Source organism: Monodelphis domestica, chromosome 4 (assembly GCF_027887165.1).
Source record: "Monodelphis domestica isolate mMonDom1 chromosome 4, mMonDom1.pri, whole genome shotgun sequence".
In the NCBI taxonomy this organism is placed as follows: Eukaryota; Metazoa; Chordata; class Mammalia; order Didelphimorphia; family Didelphidae; genus Monodelphis; species Monodelphis domestica.
In genome coordinates, this window is record NC_077230.1 from 380199070 (window position 1) to 380220421 (window position 21352).

Genomic DNA, 21352 nt, shown 5'->3' on the forward strand with positions numbered 1-21352 from the left:
TGAACTACAACTGGAGTAAACTCAAGTGGAGCATAATGAACCAAAAGAGAATATGACCCTTTCAGGAAGCTTTCCTCACCCCAACCCCATCCTCAGGGTCACATAACTACTAGTATCTGAGGCAGGATTTGAACTCAGATCTTTCTGATTCCAAGTCCAACGCTGTAACCACCATTCCTTTTAGATCCGACATAAGGAAAATTTTCCTTACAGTTATCCAAAAGGGAATTGGGTTGTTCTCTGGAAGTGGTGGACTCCCCTTTTTTTTAATTTTTATTATTTTTTAAAACCCTCACCTTCCATCTTGGGATCAATACTGTGTATTGGTTCCAAGGCAGAAGAGCAGCAAGGGCTAGGCAATGGGAGTTAAGTGACTTGCCCAGGGTCACAGAGCTGGAAAGTTGTCTGAATCCAGATTTGAACCCAGGACCTTTTGTCTCTAGGCCTGGCTCTCAATCCACTGAGCCACTCAGCTGCCCCCTAGACTCAGCTTCTTTGGAAACCTTAGACAAAAGGTTGGTTGTTGATTACACACATAAAATCTAAATCAGGTTGCTCACCATTGCAGTGGGGAAAAGGGAGCTAGGGAGGTAGGAAATTCAAGACTCAAAATTTAAAAAATACAAATATTAAAAATTGTTTTTACATGTAATTGGGGGAAAAATAAAATATAGACCCCCAAAGGCTGACTGACTCCTTTTCGGGGATGCTGTCCCATTTAGGACACCCTCTGACCCCTAGAGTCTCTTTTCCAAATTAATAATTATGTGATTCTGGAAAACTGGAGCCCTGCTTATCTAGAAGCTCACCCCTGGTTTTAGACCATCAGTCCAAGGAATACTTTGGAGTAAATTCATTTTAATGTTTTGAAATGCAGCCATTATGTAAAGTGAAGTGCACCTGTGCTGATACAGTGGGGTGGGGTGGGGGAGAGGTAGGCATTGAGCAGTGCAGGACACCCTGGTCACCCTTGGACATGACCAGAATAGGGGATCCGGTCCCTGGGCCTCCCCTTGCCCCAACCTCTGGATTCTCCTTCCAAAAAGGTTCTCCCCATCTGCTACTTCATTATCTCTCTTTGGAGTAACTGAGGCTAAGCTCTAAAATAATTCAAGGATCAGTTCTCCCTGACTCCAGTCCAGGCAATTCTGGCAGGAGAAGGCAGCATGTCACGAGTTAAGAGTGGCAGAGAAATAGATCGGATCATTTATAGGGACCCAGGGAGGGAGGGAAGAAGGCAGGAAGAAGAAGCACTTTGGGCAAAGGTTTGGGAAGCAATAATTAAAGACTTGTCACTTGTCCCAACAGCCTGAGGGTCAGGAAATTGGGGATGGAAGGAGAAGGATGGAGTTCTCAGCCCTACTCTAGGGACCTCAGCTGGCCTGTCCTAGACCCCAGATGTAGGGGGTGGCCTCAGAGGTCAGGTGGTAGGTAGACAACTCACTGGAGTCAAGGTTGAGAACTCCCTGGGTCAGAGACCAGAAGGTAAATGTCCTCCTATCCCCAGAGTCAAAGGTCAGGTGGCTTTGGGCATGGGGGGTCAGGAGGCAGGTGTTCTTTGGGCTCAAAGGAAGTCCCATCCTCAGGTTTAGGAGTCCGAAGGCAGGAGGCCCCTTCAGCTCCCAGCCCAGCCCAAGCTCCAGGTCTGTCTGAAAGTAATTCTTGGTTCTTCTCTTTCCACCTCTGGAACTTTTCAGAAGTCAAAGTGGGATCATTCAGCACCTCATCGAGGGCCTGCAGCTCCTGTAGCTTTGCCTGGGAATCAAGAGGGACGGGTGCTGAACATTGACATCTCCCCAACCCTCATCAGTCCCCCAACCCAGGGATTCTCTCCTCTTCTCCTTCCCAAGATCAGGGCTAAGGGCCAAAGCTGGAGCTAACCTTGAGCGTGCTCTGCAGGCAGCGCACATGGTGGGCCCGCTCATTGAGCTGGGGGTCGCGAGCACGGCGCAGGAAAGAGCGGCGACATTGTTCTTGGGTCAGATGTGGGCGCCCCAGAAAGGACACACCTCCTTGTTGGAGGCCCCGGACCAGGTGCTCCAGAGTTCCATCATTGCTGCTGTCTGAGGCTGGGGATATATGTGGAGCAGGAACAAGGCCTTGACTGGGGTTATACCCCCTCTCCAAACTCCCCTCACCCTCTGATGTCCCCTTCCTTTACCCGACATCTTCCTCCCCATCTATTGCCTGCCAAGTACCAGCCTCCCAGTTCATTCCCTCCCTAACTGCAGGGCCTACCTGTTGAAGGACTATATGACACCCGGGGGCTGCCTTGAGGGGTTGTGGCTGAGGGGGAGCTATCTCCATGGGGAGAGCCCCAGGCTCCTGGGTTGGGCTGAGAGACAGGAACAGTGTTAGTTCAGGCTTCTCTCCTCTCCTATCTTCCTCCCTTCCCTCCCCATCCCCTGGATACTCACTGAGGCTGAGCGGGACCCCGTCTCCTCATCTGGGTCTTCTGCTTCTGTTTCACTATAACAGTCTGGTGGAAGAAGGGGCAGTTTGAGGCCAGGGAAAAGGCTAAGGACTCAAGGCTGCCCTTTCACATGTCCTAGATTATATGGGAGGGTAGGGAGATTGATAAGAAGGTAGACCTTGGTACTATGTGGGGGAAGGTCTCTGGGGAAGAAAAGGTCCTATGCCCCAAGGACCACCCTCACCTTCCTCTCTGGGTGCAGGAGTTCGGCTATGAGACTGGTACTTGGAGATGCAGGTCACCAGGTGACTCACCCACCTGCCAAAAAAGCAGAAGGGGTAAGTGGTGATGGGCAAAGGGCAGAACAAGTGGAAAGAGTGGGCAAGAAGGGATAACATGTATCTTTTCCTTTTTTTTTTAACCACTGTTTTCTGGCTTAGCATCAATACTAAGTTCCAAGACAGCAGAGCAATAACAGGACTAAGCAACTGGGATTAAGTGACTTGCCCAGGGTCACACAGCTGAGAAGTATCTGAGGCCAGATTTGAACCCAGGACCTCCCACCTCCAGACCTGGCCTACTGAACCACCTTCCTGCCCCTGAGAACATGTACCTTTGACCTCAAACTAGGCAGAATAATAGAGGATGGAGGTGGGGGTAGGGTGGAAGGAGAAGGACTTCCCTGATTAAGTACAGCAGAGAGAGGAAGGGTTGGGAGAAAGAGGAGAATGGGAATAAGGATGTGAAAGAGGACACAGATGGGGACAGGGATGGGGACAAGAAGGAAAGGAATAGGAATCAATCTCTCACATGCTCAAGTCAGCCAGGGTGTCTGCAGCAAAGATGAAGGGCTTGTACATGTCATGGGTAAGCTGGAACACACTGTGGGGAGGGAGAAAGAGCAAGGCCACTCCCAGGCCAGTGCCTGACCCCCAAACCACTGAAAGACCATCATTCTCCTCCCTCACAAAGCAATACTTTCCAGCGTGACTCTCTCCTCCCATTGCTCCCCAAATCTGACCTCTATCCCTCATCTCCCCCACCCTGTCTGACCCCATCTCCCCACCCTCATTCTCCCACCCCAGGTCTGACTCCATTCCTTCCAATCTCCTCCCCCCACTCAAATCTGATCCCATCTCTCCATCTCCTCCCCAAGGGTGCCCCCAGCCTCCTACATCTCCCTCTCTCACTATTTCTTCTTCTGGTCCCGACCACTCTCCAGGCTATAGTTGGAGACATTGACCAGGCCTTCCGCCTTCTCATCCTGGAGGAGACAGATTTGAGGAAGAAGAGAAGACTCAGGAAACTCAGAATTCTCCAGTATAGATGAAGCTCTTCCCAGGGATCTAAGGGAGGAATATCACTCCAGAGATCCTTAGGTGGTGGGGAAGGAGAGAGATGGTCAAAAAGGCGGCCCTGTAGTCCTAGTGAGCACAGATAAGAGGTGGGCAGACAGGCAGAGGGACGAGCTGGTTGGTTGGCTGCTGCCCTTCATACTTGAAGAGCACTAAAATGGATGTCTTCTGACATGAGCATAAATTGGATTTAAGTAGGGCAGAACTTCACAAAGTCATAGGCTTCACTCTTTCTTCCAGAGCCATGAAGGTTCAGTGGCAAGACAAAAGTCAAGATGACTGGTGATGGCCCAGGAGGCAGGGGATGACCTTGGCGTCTTCCATGACTGACCAAGCTCTAAGCACTCCACAACACTCACTTCCACTGCCTTCATGGCTACTGCATCAAATTGTTCCCATCCTCCCCTTCCACCAGCAAAGACTTTACATGCTTGCAGTAGACACTCTCCTAACTCACTGATGGGTCTGAAGCCTATCAGTTACCCCAAACCTGGTTTAAACCATCTGCAAAGATGGTTTACTGAGATGTGGCCACTACATATACTACAGCTTCTTGGACCCATAGGGGAACACCAAATTAGAGATGGACACCAAAGATGAATGAGCAGCCCTGAATGAGCACCAGAGCGGCTAGTCTTCCCTGATCATTCCATATAAGCAGAGACAAGCAGAAGGTAGACAGACAAGAGGTTGAGGATAACAGAGAAGCAATAGCCTCTAGCTAATTATCTCCTAGATAGATAGAGAAGGCAAGTCCATTGGCTGGGGCTGAACTACACTAGATATGAGGGAGGATGCACTGAGATCTAAGGTCTCCTGGGGTAGTAGCACATATACTGCTTCCCCTACAGCCCTCACCTGGGGCTGTCGGTACCAGTAGAGGGTGTGACCCTTCAGTACCATCCAACATCGGCGCCAACGGGGGCCCATGAAACCTCCAGGCACCTTCCGAAGCAGGAGCCACCCATCACACTCAGGTCGGCCTAACTCCCGGCACGACACCCGCCTCCGGCTCAGCCGAGTCGCCACCCCTGTGTGGTCCAAGGAAAATAATTTTCTTTCTCCTGTGCCCTCCCTCCATTCTGTCTCCAATCCCATTTCCAAGGGGAGAGGAGGTCAGAACTAGAAGCATGGAATTTGTAGAACATTCAAGCTGACCTTAGAGATGATCTAGTCCAACTCCTCTCATATTTACGAAAAAGGCTAAGAGAGGGCCAGGGACTGCCCAAGAACACACAGCCAACCCACATCTTTATAGTACTCCTCTGTGTCCACCAGAGGGATCCATTTAAAGGAAGGAGTGACCTTATAATACCATCAGGTTCACATACCTTTGGATTTTGACTTCTTCCGACTACAGGAAGGACTCTGCGGGCACAAAGATTGAAGAATCTTAAGAGTTGGAAGAGACCTCAGTGGTCAGCTAGATCGACCCATGCCTGAACAGAAATTCCTTCTCACAAGTGATCAGTCTGATTAACGACCTCTAGTGATGGGGAACCTTGACCTTCTGGAGAAACCGATTCACCTTCGGAGACCTCCTCTTCAAACTTTCTTTTATATCTAGTCAAAATCTTTCTCCCTGCAACTCCCACCTACCTGCTTCTGGGGTCAAGCAGAACAAGGATAACCTGTTCTCTGTATGCTAGCCTTCGGTCTCCTCTTAGTATTCCCCAGGCTGAATAGGCCCAATTCCTCCATCCATTCATTGTCTGACATGGTCTCTAGCTACTGCTCCATCCTGATTTTCCACTTCTGGAAACATGTTCAGTCCTGGGGGAAGGAAGAAGGCCAGACCTAGGGACTCCTGCCCCTCAGCGCTCAGCTTACCTTGTCTGGGGGCTCTGGAGATCCTTGATTCTCCGTTTCCTCTGAGGCTGGCTGGGCTGCTGGCCTGGGATCTGCCACCGTCGGGGAGCTAGGAGGCTCGTCAGAGCCCCAGATATTGCCAAAGCTTAAAGGTGTAGTTGGACCTAGGAAGACAACAATTCTCTCAACACATGTTATATTCTGGGCCTACAGAGAACCAGGGCTAGGAAGGGTTGGTGGTTTAGAGAATGAACAATGGAATCCAGATGTTCAGATATTCATGCTAATAATAACATTGCTCTTCTGTGATGGGGCTGGCTGGAGTATCCTATCAGTCTGGTGTATGTGTTGGGATGGTGGGAACAGCACAAAGGGAGATATACTAGAATATACTAGAGATAGAATCATAGAATAATAAAACTGGAAGATTGGAAAGGGCCATAGAACATGGAATGTCAGAGCTGGGAGGAGCCTTAGAACAGAGAATGTCAGAGCTGGGAGGAGCCTTAGAACAGAGAATGTCAGAGCTGGGAGAGAGCTTAGAACAGAGAATGTCAGACCTGGGAGAGACCTTAGAACCCAGAATGTCAGAGCTGGGAGAGATCTTAGAACAGAGAACGTCAGAGCTGGGAGAGATCTTAGAACCCAGAATGTCAGTGCTGGGAGGGACCTTAGAACAAAGAATGTCAAAGCTGGGAGAGACCTTAGAACAGAGAATGTCAGAGCTGGGAGGGACCTTAGAACAGAGAATGTCAGAGCTGAGAGAGACCTTAGAACAGAGAATGTCAGAGCTAGGAGAGACCTTAGAACAGAGACTGTCAGAGCTGGGAGAGAGCTTAGAACAGAGAATGGCAGAGCTGGGAGAGAGCTTAGAACAGAGAATGGCAGAGCTGGGAGAGAGCTTAGAACAGAGAATGGCAGAGCTGGGAGAGACCTTAGAACAGAGAATGGCAGAGCTGGGAGAGACCTTAGAACAGAGAATGGCAGAGCTGGGAGAGACCTTAGAACAGAGAATGTCAGAGCTGGGAGAGACCTTAGAACAGAGAATGGCAGAGCTGGGAGAGACCTTAGAACAGAGAATGGCAGAGCTGGGAGAGACCTTAGAACAGAGAATGGCAGAGCTGGGAGAGACCTTAGAACAGAGAATGGCAGAGCTGGGAGAGACCTTAGAACAGAGAATGGCAGAGCTGGGAGAGACCTTAGAACAGAGAATGGCAGAGCTGGGAGAGAGCTTAGAACAGAGAATGGCAGACCTAGGAGGAACCTTAGAACAGAGAATGGCAGAGCTGGGAGAGAGCTTAGAACAGAGAATGGCAGACCTAGGAGGAACCTTAGAACAGAGAATGGCAGAGCTGGGAGAGATCTTAGAATAGAGAATGGTTAGAGCTGGGAGGGCCTTTAGAATATAAAATGTTAGAATATAGAGTGCCAGAACTTGATATGTTCTTAGAATATTGAATGTTGAAATATAAACTCCTAGGGCCAAAAGTGACCATAGAGGTAGTCTAGCCTGAATCCTAAAGTAATAAACTAGACCTTAGTTTTTTTTCTACTGAAATACAGAGAAGAGAAGGGACTCATCCAGGTTCATATAGCTGGACGTAGCAGACCAGGACTAGAATCCAAGTCTAGAATTCCCAAGCAAGTGTTCTTTTCCTGACACCAAACACTTCTTCCTTCCTACCTGCCTCAGGGGAGGTGGGAGATCTTGGATCTGGACACTGGTCAAAGATGAAAGCAGTAGCTTTTTCTTCTGAGGTCCTGTACAAAACATAGAATACAGGGACAAATTGTCACTCTTCTTCACATGCCATCCCCAAATCAAGACATACTCTGCTGATAGAGTCCATTACCTAGGAGATGGGGAGGCCAAGTCTGGTGATTGGTTCCTTAAGCAGGAATTATCCGAAGGGCTCTGAGGAATGAGAGGAAGAAATCATGAGCGAGGAAAAAGAGAGGATAGAGAGCAGAGATAGGGATGGGGAAAAGAAACCTACCTGAGGGGCACTCTTAGGCACGGGGACAGTCTTCAGCACAAGTCTGAGTAGAGCTGGGTCCTGCAGCAGTTGCCTGTTCAAGCTAGCCCGGGGCCAGCCCACCTAAAGGACCAAGGCAGGGCAGAGACAAACAAGGACACTCTAAGTTGGGATTTAGGGCAAGGGTTGCTACCCCATCTCCACTTCTACCACTACTGTTGAGTCATTTCAGTTGTGTCCCATTCTTCATGACCCTATTTGGGACTGTCTTGGCAAAGTTTGCCATTTCCTTCTCTAGCTCATTTGATAGATGAGAAAACTGAGGCAAAGAGGGTGAAGTGATTTTACCCAGGGTCCCCCAGCTAGTAAGTACCTGAGGTCACATTTGAACTTGGATCTTCTTCCTGACTCCAGGCTCAGAATTTTATCCACTGTGCCACCTACCTACCCACTCCCTCCTCAATCCCCTGATACACAGATGAGAGGTTCTGCTCCAGCTAGACAAACCTACTCTCCATCCTGTTTTCCCCTTTCCCCAGTTTGCACACCATACCCTGCTCTCTTCTAGGAAGTTTTCCCTGCAAACACCACTCAACTCTTTAACTCTATTCTCCAATTCTCCCCATCCATGTCTAACACTTCAACTACAACGTGTGCTTGCGTCCATGTGTCCATACTCTAGGTATGCCACTGCCATCTCTCCCCCTCGTCTATGGACACCAAAAAGACAAGGAGAAAGTCTCCACATGGGAGAGGGATCCTTCAAAGGGCTGGGATCCCCATTTCCAGATCCAGGTCCCACTCTCAGAACGTCCTCTTCCCTCCCATGCCAACCACAGGGCAACTGACATGGGATGCTCTCATTCCTTCCCTTCCCAAGAAACTCACCACCACTTGCCCATTGACCTGGACAATCTCGTCTCCAAGCAAGATCTGGGCACAGCTGTCAGCAGGAGACTATGGAGAAAAAAGAGAGAAACGAGGGACTTGGGGGGGGGGGTGACTGAGCTCTCTCCACACCTTGGAGCCTTGCTTAGGAACTCACAGACAGGGAGTCAGAGTCTTACATTCCTTTGTCAGGGTGCAAGGATGGGGTGAAGCTGGGGCCAGGCAGGGTGAGGAGGGCTTCTTACCTCTGGGGTTGTTCCAGACACAAAGTGGTGGCAGCTGCTGGTGGTCAGGATTTCAAGGCCCTGCATACACAGACACACCCAGGCACCCAGCAAGCTCAGTGAGGATGGGGAAGTGAGAAGCAGTAAGAGGACTTACTGTCAATCAACAAACACTAAGGGCTCACTCTGAGTGAGTCAGTCTCTATGCTAAAACATCAGGACTAAGAAATAAGGCAAAAAGTGCTCCCAATGAGCTCTTATTCTGCTGTAAAAGCAGAAAAGGTCTAGGGTGGGGAGCAGAGAACCTGAGTTCTGGGCCCAGTTCTGTCACTGATTAGCTGTGGAACTGGAAGAAATCACTGAACTGCTCTGGCTTGGACTTTGGTTCTCTAAATAAGGGGGATGACAGGTTGGCTTAGGGGAGGGGGTAACTACTTGATCCCTAAGGCCCCTCCCAGCTCTGACATTCTCTGTTCTAAGGTCCCTCCCAGCTCTGCCATTCTCTGTTCTAAGATCCCTCCCAGATCTGCCATTCTGTGTTCTAAAATCCCTCCCAGCTCTGCCATTCTGTGTTCTAAGGTCTCTCCCAGCTCTGAAATTCTGTGTTCTAAGGTCTCTCCCAGCTCTGACATTCTCTGTTCTAAGGTCTCTCCCAGCTCTGCCATTCTGTGTTCTAAGGTCTCTCCCAGCTCTGACACTCTCTGTTCTAAGGTCCCTCCCAGCTCTGACATTCTCTGTTCTAAGGTCTCTCCCAGCTCTGACATTCTGTGTTCTAAGGTCCCTCCCAGCTCTGCCATTCTGTGTTCTAAGGTCTCTCCCAGCTCTGCCATTCTGTGTTCTAAGGTCTCTCCCAGCTCTGCCATTCTGTGTTCTAAGCTCCCTCCCAGCTCTGACATTCTGTGTTCTAAGGTCTCTCCCAGCTCTGACATTCTCTGTTCTAAGGTCTCTCCCAGCTCTGACATTCTCTGTTCTAAGGTCCCTCCCAGCTCTGACATTCTCTGTTCTAAGGTCCCTCCCAGCTCTGACATTCTCTGTTCTAAGGTCTCTCCCGGCTCTGACATTCTGTGTTCTAAGCTCTCTCCCGGCTCTGACATTCTGTGTTCTAAGGTCCCTCCCGGCTCTGACATTCTCTGTTCTAAGCTCTCTCCCAGCTCTGACATTCTGTGTTCTAAGGTCTCTCCCAGCTCTGACATTCTCTGTTCTAAGGTCTCTCCCAGCTCTGACATTCTCTGTTCTAAGATCTCTCCCAGCTCTGACATTCTCTGTTCTAAGATCTCTCCCAGCTCTGACATTCTCTGTTCTAAGATCTCTCCCAGCTCTGACATTCTCTGTTCTAAGGTCTCTCCCAGCTCTGACATTCTCTGTTCTAAGGTCTCTCCCGGCTCTGACATTCTCTGTTCTAAGATCTCTCCCGGCTCTGACATCCTCTGTTCTAAGATCTCTCCCGGCTCTGACATCCTCTGTTCTAAGCTCCCTCCCAGCTCTGACATTCTCTGTTCTAAGATCTCTCCCAGCTCTGACATTCTCTGTTCTAAGGTCCCTCCCAGCTCTGACATTCTGGGTTCTAAGGTCCCTCCCAGTTCTGACATTCTCTGTTCTAAGATCTCTCCCAGCTCTGACATTCTCTGTTCTAAGGTCTCTCCCAGCTCTGACATTCTGTGTTCTAAGCTCCCTCCCAGCTCTGACATTCTCTGTTCTAAGGTCCCTCCCAGCTCTGACATTCTCTGTTCTAAGGTCTCTCCCAGCTCTCCCATTCTGTGTTCTAAGGTCTCTCCCAGCTCTGCCATTCTGTGTTCTAAGCTCCCTCCCAGCTCTGCCATTCTGTGTTCTAAGATCCCTCCCAGCTCTGACATTCTCTGTTCTAAGGTCTCTCCCAGCTCTGACATTCTCTGTTCTAAGGTCTCTCCCAGCTCTGACATTCTCTGTTCTAAGGTCCCTCCCAGCTCTGACATTCTGGGTTCTAAGGTCCCTCCCAGCTCTGACATTCTCTGTTCTAAGGTCTCTCCCAGCTCTGACATTCTGTGTTCTAAGGTCTCTCCCAGCTCTGACATTCCCTGTTCTAAGGTCTCTCCCAGCTCTAACATTCTCTGTTCTAAGGTTCCTCCCAGCTCTGACATTCTGTGTTCTAAGCTCTCTCCCAGCTCTGACTCTTTATACTCAAGCATCCCTACTCCTTGCAAGGTCCTCTAATTGCAGGATCCAGGTACTCAATGGTTCCTATTTAAACACAGCTTTCCATCCATTGTCTCATATGACTCTGCTGACAATCCTGTGAGGTAGGGAGTGTAAGCATTGATGGCCCCATTTTACAGAGGAGTAAACTGAGGCTGTGGTTAAAGGACTCGTCTAAGATCTCCAAGGCAATGTCAGAGCTGGAGAACTCAGTTCCAGGTTCTGAGTCTTCTTCCCTCTCCTGTGCTGCCTCTCTTCCTCTAAGGCCAAGGTCTAGAGAAGGGTCTGGACCAGTCTCACCAGGGCTTCCTCTGGACACCTGGCTCGCAGCTCCACCAGCTCCAGGATAGCCAGCTGATCCAGCAAGTGATCAGGGCTGAAGTTCAGAATGGCATCACAGATGATCGAAATGTTATTACTCTGGGAATGTTTCGAGGGGCAAAGAGAGATGTGGGGGAAGGGGGAGAGAGATGAGGATGTCTGGTCAGTCCCACTGAGCAGCCTTCCCATCTCCTCTCTGCACCCCTGCTTCCCTCTCCTCCCATAATACTCACAAGCTTCAGGATCTCAGCCTCCTTTTTTTCCACTGGGTAATCCTAAAAGAAGAGACAGGAGGCCCAGAGAGACCCCCAAACTGAACAGAGGAATCTGACTAGCCAGTGGGTGAGACACTGCTTTCCCCTATCTCCTGGAAGAATGGCCTCAGAGGAGACCACAGTCCGTCTTAAAACCAGATGAACACCAAGGATCAGAGTACCCTATTCTCTGACAACCTCAACCTGGTCTATTTCCTCTTATCATCAACTGGGGTCCCGACATCATGCCTGCAGGCAAAATACTCTCCTTCTCTCTCCAGGGGACTCCCACGCTGCTCTAGACAGACATGCCTCATTGAGGGCACATTCTCAGTAGGTCACACTTGCCCCTTCTCAGACAGACACACACACATTCATATGTTCTTTTCTAGGGCCACATTCAAATTCCTTATTCCCCAAACAGATCGTCAGAGGCAGACTTCCCCACTGCACTCTCTTCTCCAGCTGAGTCCTAGGACCCTTCCTGCCTCAAGCTCATGCCAGCTCTTCCTAGACCTGCTTCTGTGACCTTCCTCTCCCTGGCTGCTCTCTCCCCCATCTCCCAAAGAGGGGCTTCTTAGGGCCACATTCACAGCCTCCTCCCACCCAAGCTCCTAGCCCAAAGCAGCCCCTGGCCCAGACACGAGAAAGTCAAGGTCAGGAAAGTGCGGGGTGAAGGTGGGCTGAGAGCCTCTAGAGGGAGGGCTTGGTGAGTCAGGGTGGTAAAGACCAGGGGAACCCATTCTCAGCCCAGCTCCAGATCTCAAGTTCTGTCTATTCCCCTCAAGTACCTGAAACCTCCGGGCTTCCTCAAGTGGCCAGTCACCCCTCTCCTGGCTCTGTCTGGCCCCCACACCCGATCCCGGTCTGATTCACAGGTTATAAAAAGCATTGCTAGGATCCGATTCCTCCTGCTCCGCCCCTCTGGGCTGGGCTCAGTACCACCTCTGGGCTTGTGGGGCAGGGAATTAGAGGGTCACTCACCTCCTGCAAGGCCCGGGCCAGCTCCCTGCACAAGTCCCCGATTTCCTGGCAGGCGGAGAAGTCATTGATTTGAGAAAAAAGGTACCTGGGGGTCAGGGAAGGTTGAAAGACATCTGAGCCCCAGCGTTAGTCAGAGATGTCACAGGGCAATGGACCTCACAACCTTCCCCAGCAGAGGCTGGACTTCTGGGCATCAGGGAGGTCCAGGGTCTGCCCAAGTCCAACTCGGTTTCACAGCCTTTGTTTTACTTTAGTCCTCAGGAGTGTCTCCACCTGCCTCTGCCAGGTAGAGGGGGATATCGTGGAAGGGAAAAGGGTCTAGGAATCAAACGCTTGATGCCGTCAACTCATTGGATAACTTTGGGGAAGCGACTTAAGACAGAGACCTCAGTTACAGTTATGTACAGCCTTGGCTACACAATGGGGCTGACCATCGCTCTTTCCTCCCATCCTTCTGAGGACTGTATGGAACATGGAACTGGTAAGAAGGCCCTTTGCAAACTGTCGAGGTGTTAAGCAAACACAAGGGGATAGGAATAATTATTCATTAGCAACATTACCTGTTGAGCCAGCAGAGAAGGGCCCAAGCTGCCCTGACTAGCTCGATGGCTCCAGTGAGAAGTTCTGGGGCGGGTTCCCCATTGGCTCCAAGGCAGCCTGGGACAAGGCTGCACAACTTGTGCGTTAGGGCCCGCAGCTGCTCTGTTAGCTTCCGGAGATTCTCAGTCTCTAGCCCAGAGCTCTGTGGCCAATGAGAGGAACATAAGCAGTTATCCCTCACCCCATCACCATCTCCCATATTCTCTTGCACCAGACCTTCTCATTGGGAAAAAATGGATTAGGAATGAGAAGGTTTTGGCTTAAACTCCAATTCTGTTCTTTACTACCTGGGTAACTTTGAGGAAATTCCTTAACCTCTCTGTGCCTCAGTTTCCTCAACTATAAAATGGGAAGACTGGACTTGATGATCTCCAAGGTCCCTTCCAACTCTAGGTCCTATGATCTTGTAACTCAGCCCCAGCAAACGGGACTATGAGAAGAACAAGGATACAGGACTCTGGATCATCAGAACACCTAGGTTCTAGGCTTGCTTCCGTCCTCTGATCTCTATAGAATTTTGGGCAAATAGCTTAGACCCTATAAGCCTTATAGACAGGTGGTGTCCCTGGAGAAGGGCCCTCCAGGAGGTGTACTTGGTGCCGACTCACCAGCGTCCGGAGTTGTTCCACCCCATCTAGGATGAGCTCCTGATGACCAATATGCCAGACCCCCAAGTCCTTCAGGCTCCGAGGGCAGAGTTGAAGCAGATCATTCCCCACTAGGGCCCACTCCTCAAAGGGGTACTCTTGTACCGGGACATCCAGGCCTGGAGGAGGAGAGATCCAGGAGGGCATGAAGTAACAGGGCTTCTTCCCTCTCCCCTTCTTACTACAGCCAAGAGAGGGGCTACCATCACTGGCACTCACAACCCAGACCCACTCTCTGGGTATGTTTCCTCATACTTCCAGATCTGATGGGTTGGAGGAAAGCTTCCAACTCTTTCATCAGCCCTTGATTAGCCTCAAGGGTCCCCGGGTAACGCCAACTTTCATGGTGTAGAAATGGCCAAAAAGGCAGTGGGCAGGCTTAGATCTGGGAGTCGGGAATGCTGAGATTCCAATCCTAAGGCAGACATTTCCTAGCTAGTCAACCCTAGGAAAGTCTTTTATCTTCTCAGCCTGAGTTTCCTCATCTGTAAAATGGAGGTGATGATAATACCTTTCAGGTTTGTTTTGAGGATCAAAGGAGATCCTCAACTGTCAATTGCTTGGCACAGTGCCCAGAACACAGTAGGCACTAAATAAAAGTGTTGTTGTTGTTCAACTGAGCCCTGCTCCTCATAACACCATGGGCCTGGGGGTCAGGGAAGATTGAAAGACGTCCGAGCCCCAGAGTTAGAGTCAGAGATGTCATAGGGCAGAGGCTGGAATTCTGGGCATAAAGTCTACCCAGTTGGGCATCAGGGAGGTCCAGGGTCTGCCCAAGTCAAACTCAGTTTCACAGCCAGAATCCTTTGTTTTACTTGGGTCCCCAGGAGTGTCAACACCTGTCTCTGCCAGGTAGAAGGGGATATTGTGAACCAGAGTTATCCACAGGATTTTCTTGGGAAGGATACTGGAGTGGTTTGCCATCTCCTACTCTAGTGGATAGTTTGTATAGAGGTTAAGTGACTTGCCCAGGGTCACACAACTAGGAAGAGTACAAGGCCAGATTTGAACTCAGGTTTTCCTGATTCTAAACCCAGTATTCATAACCACTGAGCCATAGCTGCCTCTAATTAAAAATTAGCTATTATTTAAAGTCAATTAAGGAGGCAACTGGGTGGTTCAGTGGATTGAGAGCCAGGCCTAGAGATGGGAGGTCCTAGGTTCAAATCTGACCTCAGACACTTCCCAGCTGTGTGACTCTGGGCAAGTCACTTAACCTCCATTGCCTAGCCCTTACCACTCTTCTGCCTTGGAGCCAATACACAACAAACAACTTAATCGACTTTATTTTTTTATTTTTTAAACCCTTACCTTTGTCTTGGAGCCCCATATTTATTTTAAAAAATATTAAAAAATAAATGAAGTCAATTAAGTTGTTTGTTACATTAAAATACACAACCAACCCTCTTCCTCCTCTACCCTCTATTAGAGAAGGCACCATTTGACAAAAAGATTATTGTGAAAATCAAATGAGAAAACACATACATGGTGCTTTGCAAACCTTAAAGCATTCTATAAAGGCTAATGATGATCATTTTAAAATCCTTCCCTTGCTCCCCTTAGGACAGGGACAAGTTCAAAAGAAAATTTGACTTGGAAGCTCCCTGGAATAAGGAGAAAGATCTGGGCTGGGAGACAAGTTACTGATCCCCTCTGGACCCATTTTCCAGCCAGTTGGACTAGACAAGAAGGGCTCTCCCAGCCCTGACATTCCATGTCCTAAGGGGCCTCCCAGCTCTGACATCCTCTGTTCTCGGGGCCCTCCCAGTTCTTCTATCGTTTTAATTAAGGAATCGGTCTCCCTCCTTTCCAGGCCTCATTTCCAGGCCGTCCTCCACCCAGATACCAAATGGATATTCCTAAATCCCAGCCAGCCTGATGAGCTCACTCCCCTGCTCAATGTTCAGGGCCTCCCTTCTCCCTCCAGGGTCAAATCCAAACTCCTCTGGCATTTCCAGCTCCTCACCAGCTGTCTCCAGCTGACATTTCTGGCCTAATTAGCCATTATGCCGCTCCATTCGCTTGCCAGTCTTCACTGCCTCCTGCTTGGGGTTCCCCCATCTCCCATCTGGAATGCGAGCCCCGACACCTCTCAGAACTCCTAGTTTCCTTCCAAGCCAAGCTCAAATGCTCCTTTCATCCCAAGATAGTTCTGCATGCCCTTTCTCCTTCCCCACCCCCAATTTATTTTCTAAGGGCCTCCCCACAGAGGGGCTGGAGGATTCCATTTTTTAACCCCTCTTTCTGTCCTAGAAACAACTCTAAGACAGAGAGGCAAGGGCTAGGCAAATGGAATTAAGTGACTTGCCCAGAATCACACAGCTAGAATGTCTGCAACCAAATTTGAACTCAGTTCCTCTGGACTCCAGGTCCAGAGGCTCTATCCACTGATCGACCTAGATGTCCCCAGAGTTCTATTTTTATCCTAGTATCCCCATCACTTAGCACAGCGTCTGGCACCTAGTAGGGGCTTTGTAAATGCTTATTAATGGGTCAGTTGAAAGGAACCTTAAAATAAACTCACAGGGGCAGATAGATGGCTCAGTGGATAGGGAGTCAGGCCTGGAGACAGGAGATCCTGGGTTCAAATCTGACCTCACACTTCCTAGCTGGGTGACCCTGGGCAAGTCACTTAACCCCCATTGCCTAGCCCTTACCACTCTTCTGCCTGGGAACCAATACACAGTAGTGTTCTAAGATCGAAGGTAAGGGTTTAAAAAAAGACAAAGCTCATAGAGGTAAAAAATTTACCAAGATGCCTGGCTTTAGCTGTCTCTGATCTCCCCTTCTAAAGGGGTATGCTAGAAAGAGCTGATGGTTAAATGTTTCAGTTTGAGCATTTAGACCTAAGCAAAAGCTACAAATAATATTAATTATTTTTATTATTTTATATTATTTTGGTATTGTTTTATCATTTCGACTTTAAAAAGTGATAGAAAAAAAGTGTTAATAATGCAGATTAAACTTTAATGCGTGTCCTGAGCACTTGCTTTTGGGGAGAGCCAGTGGTTAAACATTTACCAACACCAAACAGGAAGAAGGGCTTGTTCTGATTGGAGCATAGGCAAGGACTGCAGGGGAGAAATCCAGGAATCCTAGAGGCCTGGGAGGGAATGATAACAGCATCTTCCCATAAGGAATCTGGGCAAATTATGGAGAAAGAAACCCCTTCTGGGGAGGGTTGTGGGATTCAGCTAGCAGCTCCCAGCTCCCTTCCTTTAGCCCATGCCCTGTTTTTTCTGCAGAGTTGGGGGAGTGACTATTCTCTACATCTTCCCCTTAATAGAGCTGGGGAATCAGGGCTCCTGGGTTCATCACACAGCAAGCTCCCCCTCTATCCCCACCACTGAAATCTACTACAAAGGCTTCTTTGAACTGGGGGCTCCAGATTTTCTCCTAATTTGCCAAGCAACCTAGTATAAGTTATTTCCCCTCTCTGGGTCTCAACTTCCCCTTCTGTAGATGCAGAGTTTGGACTAGAACAAGGATTTTTAACCTCTTTGGGGGGTCATGGACCCCTTGGGGTGTCTTGTGAAACCTATGGACTCCTCTTCTCGGACAATGTTTTTTAAATGCTTACAATAAAATAGAGAGGAGAATAAAAGAAATCAATTGTGAAATAAAGCTATCAAATGTTTAAAAAACAAACGAGCTTCACACAGGCAAATTCACAAAGCCCAGGTTAATAATTTCTGGTTTAAATGGTTCATAGGCACCAACAGGCCATCTAATCCAACCTTGTCATTCCGCAGATGTGGGAACTGAAGCTCAGGGAAGTTAAGTGACGAAGTCCACGGACAGTAAAGGGAAGAAGCCCATTTATATAGCCCCTACCATGTGCCAGGCAACCCTGCAAGGTAGGTGCTAGGTCCAATTTTCAGTTGAGGAAACTGAGGCAACATGACATGTTCAGGGTCACTCAACTAATAATGTACCTGAAGCTAGAATTGGAATTCAGGTCTTCCTGACTCTAGTCCGGGCACTTTATGGATTAAATCATCAGCTAGCTGCAGCTTGGTAGGGCAGTCTGGAGTCAGGAAAATTCATCTTCCTGAGTTCTAATCTAGCTTCAGACACAACAGATACGTCTCCCTGGGCAAGCCATTTCATCCTGTTTGCCTCAATTTCCTCATCTATAAACTGAGCTGGAAAAAGAAATGGCAAACCTCTCCAAAACCCTCTTTGCCTCAGTTTCCTCATCTGTCAAATGAGCAGAAGAAGGAAATGACAAATCATTCCAGTCTCTTTGCCAAGAAGACCCCAAAAGGGGTCCCAAAGAGTAGGCCATAACTGAACAACAACAAGGCTGTCTTTAAGATAATAACCTTCACCAATAGGGCTTGAATCTACCTGTTTCTAAATTCCTTTCTAGCCTATAAAAAAAAAACCAAATTCTATCTTCTCTTATATTCAACTTTTCAGCTAAGACCCTCTAACCCACTTCATCTGAGGGTTCCCTTCCCCTCCTCCCCCCTCTCTAAGATGGTGTGGACACCTTGCTGGTTGAAAGCCCACAAATTAATAGAAAGGGCAATGGCTTGAGTCCCTGTATGACCTTAAACAAATGAGTTCTTCCCTCTGGGTCTGTTTCCTCCTTTATAAAACCACAGGGTTGGACCAGATGACCTGCTAGCTCCAATTTCATGACACCGTGACCACTAAGCCTGCACAAAGGCTGTTTCTGTGGCCCTTCCCAAAAACTTGTTCCAGATTCTCCTCCTCCAGGAAGCCTTTCCTGATTCACCCTACCTGGTTTCTGCTCTCTACTCCCCACCTTTCCCAGCACTTGTTTCTATAACTCTCTACCCTTGAGAGAGTTAAATTTGTTGGTCTTTGTCCTGGGTGTACCTTCCCTTTAAGACTGGGGGCTGTATCTCCCCTACAGATTAGTCTAGGAGTTCTTATTTATTTTTTTAAACCTTTACCTTCTGTCTTGGAATCAATACTGTGTGTTGGTTCCAAGGCAGAAGAGTGGTAAGGGTTAGGCAATGGGGGTCAAGTGACTTGTCCAGGGTCACACAGCTGGGAAGTGGCTGCGGATAGATTTGAACCTAGGATCTCCCATCTTTGGGCCTGGCTCTCAATCCACTGAACTACCCAGCTGCCCCTGGGTTAAGGGGTTCTTTAACCCGGGGTCCATGAATTTGTTTTGTTAAAAAATATTTTGATAAGTCTATTTCAATCCAATTGGTTTCCTTTGTAATCCTATTCATTTTATCTTTAAAATTATGACTGGGAAGGGATACCATCTAACTTCACCATATTGAAGGGTCCATGACAAAAAAAAACTGCTTTAGAAACTTTCTTGTAACCCTAAAAATAGCAGCTACTAATAACTAGTAGCATGTATACAGTGCATTTAAGTTTGCAAAGCACTTTCCAAATATCTCATTTTTACCCTCATAACAGCCCAAGGAGGTAGGTGCTATTATGTGTGGCCATTTTACAGTGGAGAACATTGAGGCAGACTGCAGTTAGGTGACTTGCTGAGGGGCACACACCTGGTATCTGAGTCCAGATTTGAACTTGTCCAAAAATGGAGTTATTTATGGGCATTATTTTTGCACCTCCTCCCATAGGCTCTAAGCGAATCACTTCCTCCCTTTTCAGTCTCTCCAAATGAGAAATGGGTCTAATGATAGCTTCCTCCAGATCTCAGGGGCGGCCTTTTGAAGATGGAGATAATATGGGACTGCTTTTATGTTGGCTATGATTATAGCCCAGTTTCCTTCCCCAAACCTTTAATCCCTGAAGATGGAAACCCTCTAAGGGCAGGTAACAAGGAGAGCGTGTGACTCCTGGGAACCTGGGAAGTCTGCACCTCCTGCTACAAGACCCAGAGGGTGTCACTTAAATAACCAATGAAAACAACAACAGCACAGATTAAATACCTGCCAGCGGTTGGGTACAGGGGATAAAAAGGCAAAAAATTAAAGTCTCTGCCCACAAGGAGCAGGCATACCCCAGGGACAGACAACAAAAACCGCACATAAATAAATGCATTCAGAATACATACTGGGTACATTTCAGGTAGAGGGAGGCATAGTTGTGGGATCCTGGGCAAGTCACTCAACCCCAGCTGCCTAAGCTTTTGCCACTTTTCTGCCTCAGAATGGATACTAGGATAAAAGGTAAGGGTTATTTGGGGGAGAAAGAAAGTTGTGGGCGATCAGAAAAGTCCTTTGAACTTGTATGGAAATGAGGCAGAGATGAAGCTGGGCCAACCTCCTTAGCGCCTCGGTTTCCTCATCTGCAAAAAGGCCATAAATGTACCTATCTCTCGCGATGGTTGTGAGGGAAGTGCTTGGCAAATCTTAAATCTCTCTAGAAATTTTAGGAGTGTCTCGCTGTCTCTTTAAGACAGGAAGGGGTGTGGGGTGGGATGGGCCTGCGATTCTGAAACTGGAAGGACCCCTAAGAAGAGGTCATTGCCTCCATCCCCCGGCCTCCATACAGGGCTGAGGACCCTCTCCTCCTTACATCGCTCGCTCCCGGGGAGGACACGCTTCTTCCCAAGAAGGGTGGAAGCTCAGAAACCCGGAACCCACAACTTGAAGGCTTCCCATCTTTGGGAGGGCAGTGTAAACAGCACCCGCCCTCAATGCCAGTGTAAACAACCCCTCCCAGTTCAGGCCAGTGTAGACCAGGAGCCCCCCCCCACACACACACTAGGTCCCACTCCCTGATTGCAGGAGTATGACCAGGACAGACTCCATCTCTTTCTCTCCCTCCTCCCCACCTAGACGTCGGCGGATGTAGATTCCACCTGCCAGCTCAGGGCAGCCCCTACCCACCTCTCAGCCAGGCCACCACCGACCCAGGACCCCAGGATGCCACCGGTTCCATCGCTAACCCCAGACCGTCCCGTCCGGAAAATTTCCGCCCCCGAAACCCGGAGATGTCCCGAGGGTTTGGGGCGGGCGGGGCAGGGGGCGGAGCCTGCCACATACCTGCGCCCACGTGGCCCGTGCCAGGTGAGCATCCCGGCAAACCTATTGGCTCGGCCGCTCCGCCCGTCATCTAGGAGAGCCCGCCCCCTCCTCAGCCCCACCCCACTCCCAACTCTAGCCTCGGGGGGCGGACGCGGCTAGGGCGAAACTCCGGGGGCGCCCCCGCCACCCGGGCTTTCCGAGCTTTTGGACTGCGAATCTCTCCGGTTCTGAATCATCCACCCCGGTTCCCTGCTTGGGCGGACTGCTGCTCCTGGGCAGAGTCAGGATGGGGGTCGGGTTTGGGGGTAGAGTAGGGGTCATTGACCCACAAGCACAGCACCTTCTGGTTACAAAACCCCTTACCGCCCTCCCGCCGTCATATGATCCCACATTGACCCTGGAGGGAGGAAACTGAGGGTCAACAAAGCGAAAGGGCTTGACCCTCGGGCTTGTGGCGGGTTAAGTAGCAGGGGGGACGCCGGAGGGCTGGGCGCTGAACACTCTCTGGGGCTGCCCAGAGCTCAAGATGCCACCGCACGCTGAGACGGGACCAGAACCACAACTAAGGACTGGAGGGTGTGAGTGTCACAGGGCTGGGAGAGGGGCCCAGCGAGCCTCTCCTTCCCCCAGAATAGCCAGCCCCAGCCCGCTAAGGTCAGTGGGGGTCAGGTGCCTAATTAATCAGGCCACAAGCATCTCTTGAATCCCTGCTATGTGCCAGGCTGGAGGAGGTGGTGACTAGAGAGATGGCTTTGGAATCAGGAAGGCTTGTGTACA

The 21352-nt window shown here is 49.5% G+C and overlaps 1 protein-coding gene across 4 annotated transcripts; it reads right to left on the reverse strand.

The window, feature by feature from the left end:
• Positions 1–838: 838 nt before the first annotated feature.
• Positions 839–20584, reverse strand: CNKSR1 (connector enhancer of kinase suppressor of Ras 1). 4 transcript variants are annotated; one of them, XM_056795492.1, is made up of 21 exons: positions 20438–20584; positions 13605–13762; positions 12957–13138; positions 12397–12481; positions 11392–11433; positions 11138–11257; positions 8687–8746; positions 8442–8510; positions 7575–7676; positions 7431–7492; positions 7262–7338; positions 5599–5741; positions 5100–5136; positions 4627–4799; positions 3604–3677; positions 3224–3295; positions 2658–2731; positions 2418–2479; positions 2239–2335; positions 1882–2069; positions 839–1755 (listed from the first exon to the last, which is right to left on the reverse strand). In XM_056795492.1, the coding sequence occupies exons 1-21, from the start codon at positions 20487–20489 to the stop codon at positions 1510–1512; spliced, it is 2175 nt and encodes a 724-aa protein (XP_056651470.1). In that variant the 5' UTR covers positions 20490–20584; the 3' UTR covers positions 839–1509. The 4 variants fall into 4 exon arrangements, with proteins under 4 accessions (XP_056651470.1, XP_056651469.1, XP_056651472.1 ...); XM_056795491.1 differs by having other exon boundaries at positions 1882–2099; positions 20438–20583; XM_056795494.1 differs by lacking the exon at positions 8687–8746.
• Positions 20585–21352: the final 768 nt, after the last annotated feature.